This window comes from Syngnathus floridae, chromosome 8, assembly GCF_059516105.1.
Source record: "Syngnathus floridae isolate MCC-2025c chromosome 8, RoL_Sflo_1.0, whole genome shotgun sequence".
NCBI lineage: Eukaryota > Metazoa > Chordata > Actinopteri > Syngnathiformes > Syngnathidae > Syngnathus > Syngnathus floridae.
The window spans coordinates 3,652,220-3,671,310 of record NC_142420.1 but is presented as its reverse complement, the minus strand read 5'-3'; the positions used below and the strand labels follow the sequence as shown (position 1 = coordinate 3,671,310).

Here is a 19,091-nt window from a genome sequence, read left to right as displayed (position 1 = left end):
TGACCAGTATACGGTTGACCTTCTCAATGCTGACCTTTTCCTCTCCTTCTGGAGACGAAAGCAAATTTTTCTCCTCCTGCTCTGGGGTTGGCTCTGCATCTCCACAAATAAGTTTCCCAAACACCTGGGTGACATGAGACAAGGAAAAAAAAAAAATCATTCATAGCACCACAATGTCAATTGATCTGCGCCACCATTTTCCGTGACTTCTTTTTCTGCGCCTGTACTAATGGTGTGCATTTATGTTTACCTGTGAGGTGATGAGGCGAAACACACGCAGCGTTTCACCCTCACAGTTCTTCTGCTGTGCCATGCTGGCTGAGATCTGCCCAGCGATTTTGATGCTGTCGCCCTCCTTCCAGCCAAGCACCTTCACCTGGCGCACCCTCAATGTGTTCTCCGGCCCTTTAAGCTCCACTTTAATCACATGATGATCTCCCCCAGGGAGCTCACTTGTCACCCAACCCATGTGACGCGAGTCTAGGTCGACCTGAGATGGAAAAGATTTATGTTTAGGATGCTCGCTATGAGTCAGACTGATGATGAACTATTATGCTGGAGAGAGATCAATCTTGTCTCACCTGTTTAATTCTGCAAAGATCTTCTATGGCCTTGCCGCACAGGAACGTCACCGAGGTCACTTTGTTCTGTAAAATTAGGGGAAAATAATTAAGTTACAAAGGAAACGTCACCAGGTCCCTTGAAAAACAATGCTGTCTCTTACCCCAAGGTCTCTGGAGTTGTCTACGTGAACAGACACGTTGGAGGCATTGATGCCTTTCACACAGCTGATGGTGATGCTCTTGGTTTTGTTTTTGTCTTCATCCCCAGACTCCCAGAAGGTCTCAGTGGAGCCGTCCGTCAGGCTGCCAATCATGGCGGGACGACTGGACGTTTTGATGTCCACCACGCTGGTTAGGTCTTTCAGGCAGGTCACCAGGCAGAGATCCTATCGGGCGACAATGCATTAGAATCAGCTCATGGAGCAAATCTTTCAGCGGGAGTTCCTGAGTGCCGGGTTTCTTGCCTGGCTAATGGCTTCGTAGCCCGACTGAACACTGATGTTGAAGCTTTCCTCACTGTCGCCGTCATCCGACTTTGACAGTATGTTGTTGATGTGGTGGAAGACGTTGCTCTGGTGTAGGAACTGGTGGTCGGACTGCTTGAACTTGAGACTCCAGCACCTACAAAAGTGACATAGGTGTCTAATCTGCAAAAAGGTTCAAACTAGAAAGAAAAAAAAAAAAGAGGTATGATACCTGAGCGCCATCTGCTGAAGCGAACTTCCACTAGGAAGTGACATCATCAGGTCGGAAATTGTCTGGAGGAGGCGGTGGAAGGTGTGGGGCAGCGGGTGGGCCGCCTCCCCTGCAATAACGATGTCTGACAGAGGATGCTCGCAAACGCCAAGGTCTCGTTCCTGTGAGGTGTGACGATGGCCCACAATAAGGAAACGTAGAATCTCTCAAACAAGAGCAAAACCTTTTAACGACTTGACACCTGTTCTATGTTTTCTTTGTTGCCCTTGTTCTCATCATCTTCCTCGTCCTCTGGTTCAAAGGGAGATGGAGTGAGAGACGCAACAAAATGCCACAAGATGTCATGCAGGGAAGTGGTTTGGATCACGTTGCACAGGAGCCAGTTGAATGCCTGAGGAGACACCAAAGCGCTTCCATTATCATACTGAAATGAGCAAAGTTGGAGGAGATTAAAAATGTACCTGTGGTGGAGTCACCTTCTATCTATCTATCTATCTATCTATCTATCTATCTATCTATCTATCTATCTATCTATCTATCTATCTATCTATCTATCTATCTATCTATCTATCTATCTATCTATCTATCTATCTATCTACCGTAATTTCCGGACTATAAGTCGCGGTTTTTTTCATAGTTTGGGTGGGGGGGCGACTTATACTCAGGAGCGACTTATATATGTTTTTTTTTCACAAATTTTTACTTGATCATTAAGACATCACTTACAAGTATAGTTGACCACTTCCCATGTTATTTTTAGTATAGTTGATCACTTAACATGCTTTTATATCTTTATCTTGAACATATTCAAAACATAAAAAATAGAGAAAACATCAAATAAAGCAATTAACACTTTAAAGCACCATATCCAAGTTGACAAAGGACGAGGAATTTGATCGTTGGATTTAATGGAATTAAAGTGCACGGATGGTTTGATAATATTATTGGCTTGTATTATAGTTATTTGAAATATAGTTTATCTATCGTTATATGAGCCTGTGGAATACTTTGAAGTGCAAGCACCCTCAGCCGTGCGCACCCATTGTTGACAAAAAACGATTGATGGATTTAATGAATTGGAGTGACACCGATGGTTTTATAAACATGTTATTCATGTAATAGTTATCCTTAATCACTCTATATGTTACGTCAGGCCCGTTCTCAGTTCTTTGTTTGAGTTTGTCACGTTAGCATACCTATCGTTTAGCCTGTTGTTGCTATTTAATGAATTGGAGTGACACTGATGGTTTTATAAACATGTTATTCATGTAATAGTTGTCCTTAATCACTCTATATGTTACGTCAGGCCCGTTCTCAGCTCTTTGTTTGTGTTTGTCACGTTAGCATACCTATCGTTTAGCCTGTTGTTGCTATCGTTTAGCCTGTTGTTGCTCGTTCATGACTGTTTTTGGTGTGGGATTTTGTCGAATAAATTGCCCCCAAAATGCGACTTATACTCCGGAGCGACTTATATATGTTTTTTTTCACTTTTTGGGGCATTTTATGGCTGGTGCGACTTATACTCCGGAGCGACTTATAGTCCGGAAAATACGGTATCTATCTATCTATCTATCTATCTATCTATCTATCTATCTATCTATCTATCTATCTATCTATCTAATTTATTTATTTATTTATTGTGCCAATTCATCTAGTTTGAACAAATGTTGTGCATGTGTGTTAGACAGGTATCCAAACGCTTCTACATCTGGAGATTGAAGAAGCTGTACCTCCATGGCAAAAACTCGGCACGCGGACTTCCTCAGCGCATGCCTCATAGCCACCTCCAGGCCCTCCAGATCGTGATGCTGGATGACAAACGCCAGCACGGGCCACTGGAAGTTCCTCTCCCCTTTGCTGAGGGAGCCGTGGGCGGAGATTAACCTGGACAGTTCGGGAGACGGGTGGCGCAACAAGGATGAACCCACTTCTGTAAAGAAGACAAGAACGGGGGAATAAGAAAGGAGGCTTGTACAATATATGCTCACGTTCAACGTAATTACCCGCATCACCACTGTGGACTCTCCGTCGAGGCACGGCTTTAACTCTGGCCGGAGAGGGCGAGTGCTGCTTGTCGTACTCTGAGGCAACAACGGAGTATGACCTCTGGAAAACTGTGCGCTTGGCTGTGTCACTGTCTGTGATTGGGCTGGTCTCGAGACTGAAAGACAGCATATGATAGATTAGATATATTTTGCCAGTACAAGCACTAGGACAATACGATGCAAAACAATTTGCAATTGCACAAAGAAAAAGGTTCTGCCAATTATGTGGACAGTCCACAAGCATGGCCTGAATTCAAGTGTTTTGGGCAATAGCAAAAATAACAGAACAAAAAAAATCAAATAATTGAACCTGTGTTTGTGATTAGGATGGATTTACCTGGGGGGCATCGACTTCATGTTACTCTCCGGTTCCTCAAAAACGTTAGGGCAGGCGTCGGGGGTAACTGAAATGTAGGGAGCGGGAACCGACGTGGATCGCAAATACCTCATCTCATCTTGGAAGAGATTGTCATCTTGGTAAGCACCAAAATTCTCCGTGTGTTGCCTTGAGGATGAAAGTGTAGTCATGATTACGCGTGCACATTGACCTAAAATAACTCCTGCTTGTTGCTTTGCTACCTGGCGAGTGTCTGCAGGTAGAGGCAGCTCATTTTATTGGGAAGTTCGGCCGACACACCCTCCTTGAGGCTGGGGAGCAGTTGGGAATGAAGCGGCCGGGGAGGGTGGTGGCACAGCATGTTGGGCTCGGCCGCGCTGCTGAGCGACAGCAGGAACAAAGCGTTTGCCCGGATGACCTGGTGGGCCTCCATGGTAGGCAGGGCTCTCGGCGTCTTCACTTGCAGTGGCTTCTTCCTGGACTGCTTTACCTGACAAGGAATCGATATTCGAGTAAATTGTGCAAGATAGCCAGCAGAAATACATTCACTGTACAAATTGGTGGAAAGGCCTGGCTGGATGCACCAAATATATAGTAGAAGATACCTTCTCCCTGGCTGCAGTCTGCTTCTCTCTCAGGTATTTCTCCCTGCAGCGATCACACACCAGATACCAAGTGCTGCCTCCAATCCCTCCATCGCCACAATTGCCAGCCCAGCCTCCGCAGAAGTGACCGATGCTGTTGTAGCCTTGGCCTCCAGCGTAACGGCCGCAGCCTGAGGAATGGACGAGAGAGATATTTTAGGAATTAGCCACTTTCCATTCCAAGTGCACAGTCACAGGTTCTCTCTCTTTACCTGGGTGAGCTTGTCTCATATGGTAGGTAACGGGGTAAGGATGAGACTCCCCACACAGCTCACAGATGGTGTCCTTCTCCGGTCCGCCCATCGCGAGCTGCGCCATCTCTCCAAATAGATTGCCCCTCGGCCGAACCTCCGCTTTTTCCCGCTTCTTCTTCTCCTTCTTGGCCTTTTTGTTGTCCTTTTCGTTCTCCTTCTTCTTGAGGATGGCGCTCGATCCGGGACTGGGGAAGATCATGTTCTGAGTCGCAGCCTTGATGGTGGCTAAGGAGATATCCTCCCAGAATGCGACCAAGTGTTGCAGCGTCAAAGGCAGGATGGATTTTGCTCTGACGGAAGGATGGGACGTCATCTCATAGGAAACAGAGTCCCCTTTGCCGTCCTCGCACTTTTCTGGCAATGGCGGTTCCTTTAACATGGAGAGAACTTTGTTTTTGTTGATGCTGCCCATTTTGGAGATGTCCGGACCATGCGGAGCGATGTTAAACATGTTAAGTGCGGAGGAAATCTCAAGCGAGTGGCGGTTCTTGAGCTTGCTCTCCTTGTCCTCGGCACCCTGTCCGAGGGAGCTGCGTATGGGTGCATGCTCTTTGGTTAAGTCCGGGTTGAATTTGAGGAAGGACGAACAAGCCATGGCATCGTGAACAATCCCTTCGTGCCACAGGAACGCTGCAAAGACGGCCCGGGAGCATTCTGCTACAGATGGTGACATGGCCTGTTTGGCAGGCTCGCATACCCTCTGCACGCTCTCGCCTTTGAAAAGAGGTCCGGATTTGTCCTTCTTTGGCCGAGTGTGCCGACTTGAGGTTTTACGACTGACTTTGGGCGATGAGCGGCTCTCCAGCTCCTCCTTGACCGGCGCCTTGCCAATGCTAAAGTGAACCTTGCACGAGGCTTCCTCCAAGTCCTGCACCTCCGCATTTTCATCATTTGCATCCTCGTTTGACAGAAGAGTGCTTGAGGAACACACCTCCACCACCTCGCTGTGCAGGTTTTCCTGGGTCACTTGGGGGGAAGGAACACGGTTCTCTGTGTTCCCGACAACATCTTGGTTTGGATCTTTGGGAGACAGTTTTGGTTTGGGGGAGGTAGATCTGCCTCTTAATGGCTCTGTCAGAGGAATCTTCTTCTTCCTAAGCGTGTCCGGGTCCAGAGTGTAGGAATCGGACTTGGATCTTTCTCTGGGCGGTTCTAGCCGGGCTTTGGATGACGGGCTCACTTTGCATGGGGTGTTCTTGTCGTGGTGTGTTAAGGAGGAATGCTGTGAAGAGGTGCTGGAAGGACTGGACCTGCCAGAAGAGGACACTTTTTGTTTTGGCGAGGAAGAGCGGGAGCCGGCGTTGGGAGACTCGGACCTATGTCCCGAGGTTCTGACGTCTGACTTGAGGGCCTGCAGAGTGTTGTGATTTGGCGAATGAGAACGGCTATGAGAGTCAGAGCGCAATTTGGCCGTATCGGAGCGTAGTATGAGGGCTTCGCTGGCTGAGAGCGACCCATCTTGGCCCGTCTTGACTCGTCCGTGTTCCTGCGTGCGGCTCCCTCGACTTTCTTGCTTGAGCGAACGGTTCTCCTGGCGGTGTTTGGAGGCCGGGGACATGGACCGTGCACCAGGCATCAGGTTCCCTCGCTCACCTAAATGTCAATAATTCAGTTAGATGAAATCAGAAAACTTCAGAGAAACCACATTTAAAGCGGCTATATGATGCTTGCTTTTCGTTTTGAAGTGATGTGATTTTTTTTCTGCACAGGTTACAAGCTTTACGTGACGATCCGATTTTCTAAGAACTACTTTGATGGCCACTGGTCACGTGTGATATTATATTAAGCCATGTATGTCAAGTCAGTCAAAGTCTGACATTTCCAGATGTAAGAAAATACTAGAGGTCAACAGCCAAAGAGATTTTTTTGGTGAAGTCAGCTCCTCCTTTGCTTTTTACACAGAACTGAGTGAAGGTGTGAGATTATCACAACTGTAGGCTTTTTACACGCTGACCCGGCAACCCGCAATCTGATAATTAAGTGACATCAAAGTCAGTCTCTAATATGAGGAAAAAAAAGAAAGCCTCCCTCTTTTGTGCCCATACTGTTTGTACAGAACAGCGACACAGGCATTGACAGGCAGTTGAGAATAGGCTACTGTTAGTTGTAAGCTTGTTTGTCTTTTTTTTTTTTTTTTTAAACATAATGACAAACGTGAGAAATCCCATTCAATTCATTCCGCTACAACATAACATTCTGACACGTGACCAAAAAAGATGCTTAAATTGATATGAAAGATTAAAACAAAAGGTGAATGAGAAAATGGGTATGTATTGAGACAAGGCCATTTTTTTCGGGGCGGGGTGGCGAAAGCCGATTAGAGAATGTTAATAACAAGCCTATAAAATACATGCACAGAAAACTCGCTTTCAACCCAACGTCTGTTCGGTCTGAGGGAGGGGATGCGTGATTTGACTACCCACCCTTTTGCCTCAGAGCAAGAGATGAGAGAGCAGTGGCATGCCCGGTCGCGGCCACGCCGCTTTTGCGCGCACGCTCGCGAGAAGCAAGGCTGCGTAGTGAATCATCTACAGCGGAAAACAAGTGGCAAGGTAAACAAACAAGGCATGGAATGCAAGGACGCCACCAGAGGCAGAAAATGAGAGAGGGATAGAGAGCGAGAGAAAGCACAAGGGATCAATTAAGATGGTCAAATTGAAACAGGCAATGCATTATGTGTGGAGAAGCTGATAGAGAAATTTGTTTTTAAGGCAGAAAATAAGCAGCATGACACAAAACTGCTAACTTGGGTTAGGTCCAATGTCAATAACACACTGACAGTTGTGCAATTCGATTAAAAGCTGGGGGAAAAAATATCCGCTCAAGGAGGTCATTAGAGAAAATAATTAAAAGTACTTTTGTATGCAAGGGCGTCAACACCCGTGGTTGGTCCGGGCGGCTAATGAAAAGTCCCAAAGAATGAAAATGTAGGAGAAGGAAAACTGATGCAAAATGAGGGCGAACAAAAAAAAAAGGATCAATTATCAGCGCAAGCTAAAAATAAATCACGTAAGCCAGCACATGCTTGTGAAAATTTAATTTTAACAAGTTATATAGTCGACAATTGAGATTCTAATTCTTGTTTTAAAAAGGTGACCACCATATTACCTCTTTCCTCCTCTTGCACTATTGTCAAGAGGAGTAAAGGTGAAAAGGTCTATTTTTTTTTTAAAGTGGGAGGCCAAATATTTTTAAGTTGTATGTTTGCCATAATTATCAGGGCAAAGACATACCTGGACAATTGTTGCAGTCAGTTCTAGTAAAGTACCACAAGGTATTTTCTTTTCCTGAGGGAGGGGGGGCATCTGTTTGAGGGGTAAAGTTTAATGGAGTAGAAGCCATTTTTTGAGGAAACGTATACTTCAATCCAATGTCACCTACTCATTTTTAAAACAACAATAACTCAATAATAGACTGGCGAACCTGTTTAAGGTATTCTCGCTGAAGGACCAACACAGTTCATGTGATGCCTTACAACACATTCTGGGCGAATGAGGACGATGAGGAAAGTGTATAAAACAAAAAAAACAAAAATCTAGAACAACTTTGATCAGGAGCTGACTAATCACTGGACAGACTTACTCAGAAGCTGTGGTTGCGGCTGAGACAGTTGGGAGGGGGACTGTCCAAACACAAATGGACTGTGGACAAGGGAAGAAGAGGAAGAGGAGGAGGAGGAGGACGAAGAGGAAGAGGAAGAGGAAGAAGAGGAGGGAGGCTGTGCGGCTTGCTCAAACATTGAGGAGGGAGCTGCTGAGACGAAGGGCCCAGACTGAATGGAATTCAGTATGGCACTCAGTCGGTCACCTGCAAACACGGAGACAGAGGAGGTGGAGAAACTATAGCTAACTATAGGGGACGACTGGGACGGGGGAGGGACACCACAATAGAGGGTGACGGTAGCTCAATCTTCATATTAAGCGTGACATATGTGTGGAGTGGCCAAGCAAAACTACAGCTGCCTGACTGAAGAAAAACACAGACGTGATGATGATGATGATGAGAATGTAGAGGTAGTAGACATTGCTTAGTGACTAAAGCATCAAATCGTGCATAAAAACATGATTGCAATGAATTGGTGATATTTGAATGGAGCATGTGAAAAGCTCAAAATTAAAACTATGGGGGGGAAAAGTGCTAACTCAAAATTCTTTACATGGCTCTCTATTAAAAGGACTAGGCTATGGAAAAGGCGGATAAATCCATGAAATCAATTCTAATGACGATCACGTGTGTTTAGTGACGTGTGAGGCGAGACTTCATTAGGTACACCTGTACCATATGAGATCCAGCATCAAGCCTTCGGCTTTTGCAAAAGTAACTGCTCCCTTCATGCATAGTCAATTTATTACTGTGGTTTGCAGTTCAAGTTTATGTTCATTCATGTGGTTAAAGTCTGCAAGGGTATAAAACAAAAAACTTTTGTTGGAGCACACATTGCAGCTTATCAATTAATAATCAACTAATTGTTGATTAATCATGTAACGATTGCAGCTCTAAAACTGAGCATTACACTTTGTGCAGGAGCACTGTCGGTGCAGGTGTAGCTAACTTTGAGGCAGCTGAGTGAATATCAGTCATGATAAAAACAGCAGTCAAAATGTTTTGCAGGAGTGTTAGAGTTTGTGCTAATCCATCCCTACGCTGACCTTTGTTATTGGTGATCCCATAGTCGAAGCCCTGAGCTCCGTTGGCTGTCGCAGCTCTGTTGAAGGCCTGCACTGAGAAAGGGCTCGGCGGCGGCGTCTGAGCACCGTGCTCAAGCAGCACTTGTTCTGCGAGAGCAGATTAAAACTCATTATCCCAAAAGTCATCGCATTTTGTTGTACAGTGATGATGACGGTGGTTTACCCTCGTCATGGCGAAGGTACTGGTTCCCTCCGCGGTCTCTGGCCAGTGACCAAGCCTCTCCCTCATCACTCTCGCAGAACTCCACCACGCTGTTTTTATCCAGTTGCACCCAAGTTCCCTCTGAGTTGACCACCTGGCACAAACATAATACTCTTTATCCAAACTCTATAACCAACCCATGCTCTGTCCTTATTTATCCTTTATTCCTTATTTAATCAAATCAAACTGTAGACTGTATAAGAGTGGATGTAGCCTTTGCATCCGGTAGCAATCAGCTTAAAGTGTACTCGCTTTATTATAATATTGATGTAACGTTTCGAAACGCATGCTCACTTACTCCCGTATGGATTGATAGTTTATATTTACGCCTTTTTACGCCTTTTTATTCAATTATTCACAGTTAAACCCTGTGTATTGATAACAGTATTGCTGGTGCCTTGCTTTCCAGGGAAACTGAAGTGAGATGAAAGCATCAATTGGACAAAAGTAGTTCTCTGACACCTCATTTAAAGGCAATATAAACCAAGAGTGGTGGATTTTCACTGCTCATGGCAGGGTTTGGTCCCTATGACAACGCAAATAGCAGGGTTCTCTGTATGCAATTCTGACTTTACTACTACTAGTCACAAAGATTAGTGAGTTGCTAAATTCTACCCTCAAATACTCAGCGGTTAAAACACTCAACCCCCGTCACAATTGGTCCATCCACATTTTATACAGTCTATGGGCACTTCATTTTTTTTTTTTTTTTTATCAATCTCAGTGAAGTCACCGCACAGACTATGGCACAAATTGCAATAGAGAAAATCTTTAACATGCAACAGAATAAATCAATTTAAATACAGTACACAATGCACAATATTGGAACACAAGGATTTGATCATTTTTTTTTGCTGTCAGCACGCCACACTATGGAACAAACCAATGTGGCTCAAGCAAAACTTACTCGTTGAGAGGTTGCTTACTGAAAGTTAAATGCACTCAAATCCCTGAAACACTATATTATTTGGGGGGAAAAACAGAACACAGACGGGAATTATTAGTGAGTGCAGGCTGCGCCTCCTGGGTCCGGACGAGCCATTCTAGTGCGGGCTAGTGAACAGCATGACACACCACAGCAGCCAAAAAAAGAGAAAGGGAGGATGTCGCTACGTTCGGTAAAAGTTTCAGTTGTCAATATGATAAACTGAAGAACTGGAAATCAGTAAGAAATCGCACAGTGTGAAAGATGAAGCGCACATAGCCACAAGATACAGAGATTAGTCAGTTTCAGGAGATTTCTTTGTGTGGGGCGTTTCGCTTCATTTGATCAATGGCGTTCGTTACGAAACAAAATTCCATCCACCCTACCCATCATTAAGACATTGCATTTGGGATGAGTGCATACCTCGCCTATGGCCTTGACCATGTTGCCAAGTACTAACATTCCAATGGGGATACCCCTAAGGTTTGGGCAGCTTCTGATGTTGTGACCAGAGGGGCCGGTCTTCACTACCTTATAAAGCCCCGGTCCGCCGCCCTGCCCTGCCCCGCCCTGCACCCGAGCGGGAGCTTCGTGGGAAGGGCAGCTGCTCACCTCCTTTGTGGTGTCCTCCGTCTGGCCCCTGACCTCCTGGAAAGAAGTAAAAGTGGGAATTAGGATGAGTGGGAGCACACATGAAGTATGACTAAAAACGATACCAAATTAAATCTCTTTTTTGAATCGAGGAGACTCCACTGTAGTTTAATTTTTTGCCGTAATTACCCTCCCCACTAAGTGTAATTGCACATCCACTACAGTAGGTGGCAATGGTGCTCTTATTGTCAGCATGTGTGCGGTGAGTATAAACAATGTTAATAAAACTATTCAGAAGATTAACACTTTTTTTTTCCTTTAACGTTAATGAGGATAAAATGTTAATTATATTTATTATTTATAGCCATGGCAGAAAGTTGTTCCTGTCAAGTTTATCATATACAATCATTCCTCTTCAATACTGCTAATCCTCACAATGTCTCAATAATTTTGCCCAGTTGTTTTCAAACCATTCAAGAGGAAAGTACAGAAGCAGTGCGCAGGATTTAGGTCACTCTAACACTTTTACTGACTCCACTTGAAAGACCAACACACGATTATGCCATTTTCCTAAAGACCGACGGAGGGCATGCGAGGAGACATAAACATGCATCGAACTGGTATCGAAGTCTTGGATTCCATGCAATTAAAAAGATTAATCACCTCAAGAGAAACATTACGATCACCTTAGGCTGACAAAAAGAGACAAAAAGAAAAGAGACGTCCATGCAGTTTTGGCTCCATTCCTTTTTGACACAACTACAGAGATTGCGTGAGAAATAAATGAGATGCTATAAGTGATGTTGGGGGGGGGGGGGGGGGGGGCAGGCAAGCTATTGAACCCTCTCCTTCATACAACTCACCTGTGGTGGGAATATAGTTAAGGGTGTCCACGACAAAAAGCCGATATCCCTGACTCCTTGGCTAGCGTTAAAGACACTCTGAGCAACAGATTGTGAGACAGTCAAGACACACAGCAGAGAAAAACAGGATGGAGGAACGAGTGAAGGGGCGCTGAAGTATTTTTTTTTTTTGGAAGAACAAGTTTCTCACACATTTGGCTCATTGAGGGGATGAGTCGAAATAGCATAATTTGAAAAAAAAAAAAAGAAGAATGGAAAGCACTTCCAAAAAAATTCCCCCCGGACTTGGATGATACGGTGTGTCATGCTGTTCAGACAAAGACCTTGCACTGAAAGCCTTGGAGCCCCAAATGCGACCAGATGCAAAAGTGGAACTGCGGAGGTGTAACTACTCCACTCAAAAGCTTCACGAAAACGTGAATTTCATTTTTCCTCTCCCATGGTACTCAAACAAGCATATCACATAGTGTCTTGTGGAACTGGTCATGGCATGGAGTAGCAAAAAGCAAGAGAGAGAGAGAGAAAAAAAAAACTTCATTGCGGCATGCCGTAATGCATTAGTGTTAATGGACTGCGAGGGAATGAAGAAAGAGCCCACTCAGCTAATTTACCACAGGATTAAAGCCGCGTCTTGTTCTCTGTTAATCAATGCACTCAAAAGTGTTCTATGTGAGTGCATGAGCACTTTTAAGAGTTGCTTCCATTTCAACATATACCGTATTTTCTCAAATAGAGCTCGCAGCCTACACGGTGCCCCAATTAGTATTCCTCTGGTGAATTATTCACTTCAATGAAAAAGATTGGGCAGCGATTTTTCCCTTAAAAAAAAAAAAAAAAAATGCAGTTCTATGAATTGTGATTATTTACATCCTAATTATTTGGAATATGTTGGAAACTGTAATCACTTCAGTTGTTCAATTAAAGGGGACCTATATGGGTAGATTGGCGGCCATGCGCTCGGCAAATAAATGGGCATTACTTAATTTCCGTGCCAGCGCTAGTCTAGTCTAGCGTGTTTGAAGCCTAGCCGCGCTGATCTGGGTGTGGTGGCGCACAAAGCAGCCTTTGTGGAACTCTCAAGAGAAGAGCTGAGTAACTGTAGATCTCCTTCCTAAGAAGTTCCTTTCCCATAATAGACACTCATGACAGTTGAGTGACCAAGTCATTCATATGAGGCATATTTATGATATTGAAGTAGTTGAAGTATCATTCATTTGTGGAAAACAATGCTACAAAAATAACATTTACAAATATTCTAAACGTAATCCTAAAACTATAAATGCCCAACAAGCCTTGACCATATTCTAACCCCTTGAGTCACTACATGAGGAAATACGGTATATTTTGGTAATTCATAACCACCTTGAAGCATCTCTTAGTTACGTGCCTTCGTATAAATTGTTATTTAAAAAGATACTGGACATGCAAAAGCTCCCTCCATGCTTTGTGTACATTTCGTAAGAGGGTGCCAAAACGTGAACCTTGAAAAGTCATTTGGACTCTTAACAAACAAGGGGATGTGAGCTTCTCCCCAGCTTCCGTCAGTCTGCCTCCTTCTTACTTACGTCGGAGGGGACCAGAAGGCTCCTGCCCAAATGCTGGTTAAAAGAGAGGCACCAAGCCTCGGTGTAGCCATTCATGCTGGGCACGTACTTCTTGAGGGTTTCATCATTGAGCTTGAGCCACACGCCATCATCATTGTGGATCTAGAGTAAGCGGAAGGGGAGGGCAGGGGAAACAAGCAATAGAGGAGGGTGTTACTATGGAAACAGGACTTATATGCCACAAGAATATCTCAAAAAAGGGACGATATGAATCTTTTAGAGTTACATTTCAGGAATTATTTAGATTGGACTCATAACCTTTATCGTTACAGCGCATTTCAGGTTCCTCCTGAAATTGTAACTAAAAGCGAACTATCCCTAATAATGCCTCGGGATATTTTGTAAGCAGAAATATGTAAAAGAAAAGTGTAAAGATTTGGGGCAAAAGGTAATCACCACAACATTTAGAAGCAAGCGGACTATTGGGAGAAGATCAATGATGCTCAGAAAGGTTGATCAATCCTCACAGCAACGGTGACAGCAAAATATTATAATTTCACAAAAAATACTGAATTCCAAATTGAACGGCAATTGATTTGGAGGTACCACTGCATTTTTTTGCAAATGTCTGTCTTTATCGGCTTGGAATAAGAGTAATCATCTTTTCAGGGCTCGATTACCTCGTCAATGAAAGTGATGGTGCCATTGACGTGCACTATGCCTATTTGTTCGCTCTGCAGGGAGGGGTGACTGCGCACACGGAGGCCTGCGCTGTCCTTGGACGCAAATTTGCGTACCTGAGAGAAGCAGAGGGGAGACTGGGTGTGAGCCACAGCAGCAACAGAAGATAAAGAAGGACAGTCATCGAAGCAGAGCAAGAGGGAAAGAAAGCAGGGGCGCGTGCACAAAAGAAGGACATACATCGGTCGGATGAGGTCGCTTCATCTTAAAATCTTAACGAAAAGCACGACAGCTAAGGCCTCAGGTGCAGTGGATATTCTTTCTTATATCCGCAAGGAGAATTTGGAAATTTGGGGTAAAAGTCAATATAGAGGTATATTATAATAGACGAGATTTTGTGATGTGATGAGAAGAAATGAAAGCAGAGGAGGAAATTTTTAGTAGATTGATTGTGATTGGTTCTTAGTGAGCGGTAGGGTATTTTGAAAAGAGACACTTTTTTTTTCAAATGTTACTCAGAAGTCAAAGCATTTTAAATCTTCTGATATCTTGAGCGATGTCGTGTTTGAGACAAGATCACTTGAGCTTTCCGGAGAGGGATTGCAAACGTGGATGTGTTTACGAGGAAGTGTAAATTCAAAATAACAGCTAACCTTGCTTGGTTGAGGCTCTGCCTTGGGTTTGACCATCTGCGTCCCTGGTGGTATCATGCCTTTGGGAGGGTCTTTGACTTCTACCTCCAAACCTGCGTCTGTAAAAGCCAGGTACTTTGTTTCAATTTAATGTCAACACCATTGCCCTAAGTATTCCCAAAAGTAACGACTTCAGTGTCAAGTCAAGTCAAGTCAAGTCAAGTTTATTTGTATAGCCCTAAATCACAAACAGTCTCAAAGGGCTTCCCAAAAGGGCAAGGAAAAACTCAAAACCCCTGCCAGGGGAAAATGAGAAACCTTGAGAAGGGACCACAGATGGAAGGATCCCCCTTTCAGGATCACCAGGTGCATTCCGAACATTTCCTAAGTGATGTAGCATTATGAAACTAAGATGTTTTTTAAGTGCAGCATAAGAGATGACCACACACCTATTTCAATTCCATCAATGGTGACATGGATTGTATAGAGACCGATCGCTCCCGGGGTCCAGTTGGCACTGTAGGTTCCATCAGTGTTGGCACGTATCAGCATGTTCTCGCTGGGCCTGAAAAGGAAAATGCGAAGACGACCACGGAACCGAGTTTAGGACAGAAACAACATCTGAAATATTCTGGCTTCTCTGTATGATGAGCAATCATTAATGACATACGCAAATTAATTTGACCACAGTAAGAAGCTCATCAACTATACCAAACTAACTAAATGCTACAGACTAATTTATTCCACTCTCTCCATTGGATCAGTCAGGTGTCTTCAAAGGGTGAGTAATTTTATTTTTCCTTTTTTTTTAAACAATTGATTTAGACTACATGATTTCCAATTGTTTTGAAATGAGAATAATAAGGTTCCACAGTACTCGAACGCAACTCTCACTGTCTTGTACCTCTTTGGAGTGGGAGAAGCGAAGCGTAGCTCCTCAAACGAGTAGTTTTCATATGCCTAGAAAAATATAAAGTAAAAAGGAGTTATTACATGAGGTGCTCAACAGGAAAGATTTTTCAGTCCGTGCATGGTGCTGACCTTCATCATAGTGATGGCAATGTAGCGAGCTTCTTTCACAATCATGGGCTCGTACGTGGCCTCCAGCTTGGGTGCCGGCAGACCTCCAAAGGTGAGGTCGGGACCTGAAGACGCCGGTGAGGAGCTTCCGGTTAGTCGCTGCAGTTTTTTCACATTTTCAGGCTGCAGCGACTTCTTTTGAGAAACAGGCACGGCCTTTACTTCCACCTGGTTATGAAACAGATGAGGAAATTTACTGCTACATCTCTACCAGTTCAATTTTCTCTAAATGGAAGTCAACATTGTTCCCAACCTTCATATTTGGAACATGCACCATATCTCCATATTGATCTTTGGTCTGCACAACAATAGTAGCTGGCCACCCGCAGCGTATGTCATCTTTGTTTAGGATCAGAGATGTCTTCTGGGGGTCGGCGTAGGAGTCTGGTTGCAGCCACCTTGAAGGAAGAGATGACAAGGCATAATTAAAACATGGAGTTACTTGTGAATGGCACAAGTCGGATGTCTCACTGTGAGCTTATCTTATCTTACTTTTATACGATATCAATAAAGAAGGATGAGGGTCCCCTGTAGTTACTTCTGAGAATATACCGTATTTTCCGGACTATAAGGTGCACCTAAAAACCTCCAATTTTATCAAAAGCCGACAGTGGAAGGAAATAGCACCTTTTTCCAATGCTTGCGTTTGCCAGTGGAAAAGCTTCAATAGCAAATAAAGTAAAACCTGTGCAGCAATAAGATTCATTTCTACCTCGCTAGACGTCCTCCGCTTGAGTTCTGCACGCACGTGATGAAGTCCTCAAGGAAAGAGTGCTCGTTGGTTTGGAGGTGCAAGGGCAGGTTCCCCTCCAGGGCCTCGAGAATGATCGGCGGATGGGAGAGTGCCAGACCCTTCCCTAAAATCCCTGTATGAGCTTTACACACCTAATGGGCCAGCAAAGGGATCAATAAAGGCAGAATGACAATAGGATTTAAAAAATGATAAATACATTTAACAAGTCGCTTACCTGGAGAGAGGCTTCTTCTAGGATCTCTAAGTCCTCCTCGAGCTCATTGCCTAACGACATGGGAGTGCAGAACAAAATAAATGATACACTGGTAGTTTTTGAGGTTATGGATTACAAGAGAGATGGAATTAAATAGTAGTAACTCGCAATATATAATCGTGCATCATGCCCGTCAGGCCTCATACCTATAGGGAGCGCTAGGTCTTTCTTCATCAGAGCTGCAGCACACACACTACCCAAGTACGCCAACTCTTTCTCCAACTGGATGATACCCTAAAATATCCAAAAAAGAATTGATCTAATAGATACTGTGACATTCAGATTTTATTTTGATATAATAAGAACTATTAATCAGAAAAATTAAGAAGCAGACATTACCTCGTCAGGGCCTGGATTGAATTCATATCCCACTGCAACACACTTGAAGCCATAAAAGGATGCCTTCTCATCCTTCACATAATCTGAGGCGGTTTCAAGTGAAAACAGGACTTCATTTCCTGTAGAGGAAGTTTATTGCAACATTTGTAATGAATGAAGAAATGAAAAAAACACAAGTGACAGGATGCAATCCTCTCACCTGGCAGGACAAGCACTGTGGTCGGCCAACCCGTTGAGCCTGAAAACTTCCTGAGCTCGGTCCAGGTGTTGATGGTGTCATGCACCAGAGCTTTACTGCCCAAGCAGGAAAGGTGTAGGGTGCGACTGGGGATGAGCAGCCGGAGGATGTCTTCGGGCTGAGCAGTGCCGCACTGCGAGTCGAACTCGATGCTCGTCCAACGCACACATTCAGGAAACGAGATCTGAAGGCAGATGAGATCTTATCACGGTTACAACATAAAAGAAAAATATTAATTCATATTAAAAAATATTGTACCTTATATTGCGTGACCCCAGCTTGTTTGTAGGGGTGGTCACTTTCTATCACGGAGTAATGATTGGAGGTTGTGCAAGCTGACAGTCCTTGCTCCAGCTGGTTGCCAGTTGTGCTGTCCGTCGATTGATTGGGGTTAAACGTGGGCGGGGCGTACTTTTGGTTGAGTGCCGAAACGGCGGGAAGCAGCTCTTGGACGAGCCCGAAGACCTCGACGGCGGCCTGGTTGAGGACGAGGCGCAATATCAACACCATGCAAATGAAGAAGGTCAATGGAAGGTGCTTGAAAGGATACCTTTGGTACAGATGCAGCCACAGGGCCAATGTAAGCCAGGATAAGGGGAAGCAGCATGGAGAAGAGGCTGGAGGAGCTTAACAGCTCAGGGATGTCGTCCACTAAAGAGAAAATGGACATTGATAAAACAGACTGAGTAAATTAGATTAGGGAGGTGAAAAAAATCTATTCGAGTGGCTCTAAGTTGAATTTGCAAATAAGGTGTCTGATTACCCGGCTTACCATCGACAGCAAAAGCCCTATGAAGCAAGTCCTTGGCGGCCCTGACCACAGCACTGACCACAGACAGTGCCCGGCTGCAGTTTTTGTCCTCTTCGTTGGCTTTGCTCAGCAGCTGGGATTGGAGATCGCCATCATATTCACTCCTTAAGTCAGAAGACAAACGTCAGGAGAAAAAAAAATACAGTAGAACAGAGATGTCTTCTGGAAAAAGAAAGTTGGGGTGTACCTGTAATAGAGAATCTGAGGGATCTGTCCTCGCGTCTGGTTGGTGCCATTGCTGCTCAAGCTACAAGTGCTGAAGGTGAAGGACACACCGTCTGAGCACTGCACCGTGGTCATGCCGCCATCTCCGTTTGCGGTGCGGCTGCCATAGTTGCGCAATCGCACGGCATACTTTACCGCTTCCTACATGAGAATACAGCTCAGTTTTATAGTGGAATATTACAAAGGTTTAACAATATTCCAGAAAAATATCAACATCAAGCAAGATGCCACCAAATTTTATGAACTCTGCACCAAGGGTCACCAGGTAGACCCCAAGGACCACCAGGTAGACCCCCAAGGACCACATTAGTGGCCCACGGGTCTGTTTGAAGAATAACAAACCTGTGTTGGCACTGTGATTTTCTAGGAATGTTGCATGGATGATATTTTGAAAATAAAAACAAGACACTGGCAGAGAATTACAGAAATAAAATGTTGCTCGTTATTGTGAGTGACATGGTCAGTGTCTTCACAAAAATTAATTTATTATTGATTAACATACAACAAAATTAACAGTAATTTGAGCAAATGTGTGTAGCCCTTCGTATTAATCGGTACCCAAGCTCTCACTTTCAAAAAGGTAGAGACCCCCAGTCTATATAACTTGAACTTCACAAATGAGCCCTGGATTTTTTTTTTTATGCCACCGCAGAAGGGTACCAGTAATAGAAAAGGGAAGTGTGATGATAAACGTAGAACCTAAAATGAAATTTCTAGCGACACAGA

At 44.3% G+C, this 19,091-nt stretch overlaps 1 protein-coding gene across 13 annotated transcripts in view; it reads right to left on the bottom strand.

Moving 5' to 3' along the window:
* The window catches only part of mycbp2 (MYC binding protein 2), a 49,739-nt gene that overhangs the window by 6,585 nt on the left and 24,063 nt on the right, over positions 1 to 19,091 (bottom strand). For 5 of the 13 annotated variants that reach the window (XM_088382605.1, XM_088382611.1, XM_088382607.1 and 2 more), the window contains 35 exons: positions 18,328 to 18,506; positions 18,102 to 18,244; positions 17,880 to 17,980; positions 17,588 to 17,806; positions 17,291 to 17,513; positions 17,092 to 17,210; positions 16,899 to 16,986; positions 16,714 to 16,763; positions 16,458 to 16,630; positions 15,999 to 16,143; positions 15,707 to 15,913; positions 15,570 to 15,625; positions 15,115 to 15,230; positions 14,687 to 14,784; positions 14,033 to 14,149; positions 13,374 to 13,514; positions 11,809 to 11,886; positions 10,778 to 11,002; positions 9,391 to 9,523; positions 9,189 to 9,314; positions 8,122 to 8,346; positions 6,963 to 7,067; positions 4,498 to 6,132; positions 4,247 to 4,416; positions 3,884 to 4,131; positions 3,642 to 3,809; positions 3,263 to 3,420; positions 2,990 to 3,189; positions 1,501 to 1,650; positions 1,260 to 1,420; positions 1,028 to 1,184; positions 725 to 949; positions 582 to 647; positions 251 to 490; positions 35 to 124 (listed from right to left, as the gene is read on the bottom strand). In XM_088382605.1, the coding sequence (XP_088238731.1) occupies positions 35 to 124; positions 251 to 490; positions 582 to 647; positions 725 to 949; positions 1,028 to 1,184; positions 1,260 to 1,420; positions 1,501 to 1,650; positions 2,990 to 3,189; positions 3,263 to 3,420; positions 3,642 to 3,809; positions 3,884 to 4,131; positions 4,247 to 4,416; positions 4,498 to 6,132; positions 6,963 to 7,067; positions 8,122 to 8,346; positions 9,189 to 9,314; positions 9,391 to 9,523; positions 10,778 to 11,002; positions 11,809 to 11,886; positions 13,374 to 13,514; positions 14,033 to 14,149; positions 14,687 to 14,784; positions 15,115 to 15,230; positions 15,570 to 15,625; positions 15,707 to 15,913; positions 15,999 to 16,143; positions 16,458 to 16,630; positions 16,714 to 16,763; positions 16,899 to 16,986; positions 17,092 to 17,210; positions 17,291 to 17,513; positions 17,588 to 17,806; positions 17,880 to 17,980; positions 18,102 to 18,244; positions 18,328 to 18,506 (6,735 nt within the window). The remainder of the gene's footprint in view (positions 1 to 34; positions 125 to 250; positions 491 to 581; positions 648 to 724; positions 950 to 1,027; positions 1,185 to 1,259; positions 1,421 to 1,500; positions 1,651 to 2,989; positions 3,190 to 3,262; positions 3,421 to 3,641; positions 3,810 to 3,883; positions 4,132 to 4,246; positions 4,417 to 4,497; positions 6,133 to 6,962; positions 7,068 to 8,121; positions 8,347 to 9,188; positions 9,315 to 9,390; positions 9,524 to 10,777; positions 11,003 to 11,808; positions 11,887 to 13,373; positions 13,515 to 14,032; positions 14,150 to 14,686; positions 14,785 to 15,114; positions 15,231 to 15,569; positions 15,626 to 15,706; positions 15,914 to 15,998; positions 16,144 to 16,457; positions 16,631 to 16,713; positions 16,764 to 16,898; positions 16,987 to 17,091; positions 17,211 to 17,290; positions 17,514 to 17,587; positions 17,807 to 17,879; positions 17,981 to 18,101; positions 18,245 to 18,327; positions 18,507 to 19,091) is intronic. The other 8 variants (XM_088382614.1, XM_088382610.1, XM_088382609.1 and 5 more) reach the window with 8 other exon arrangements.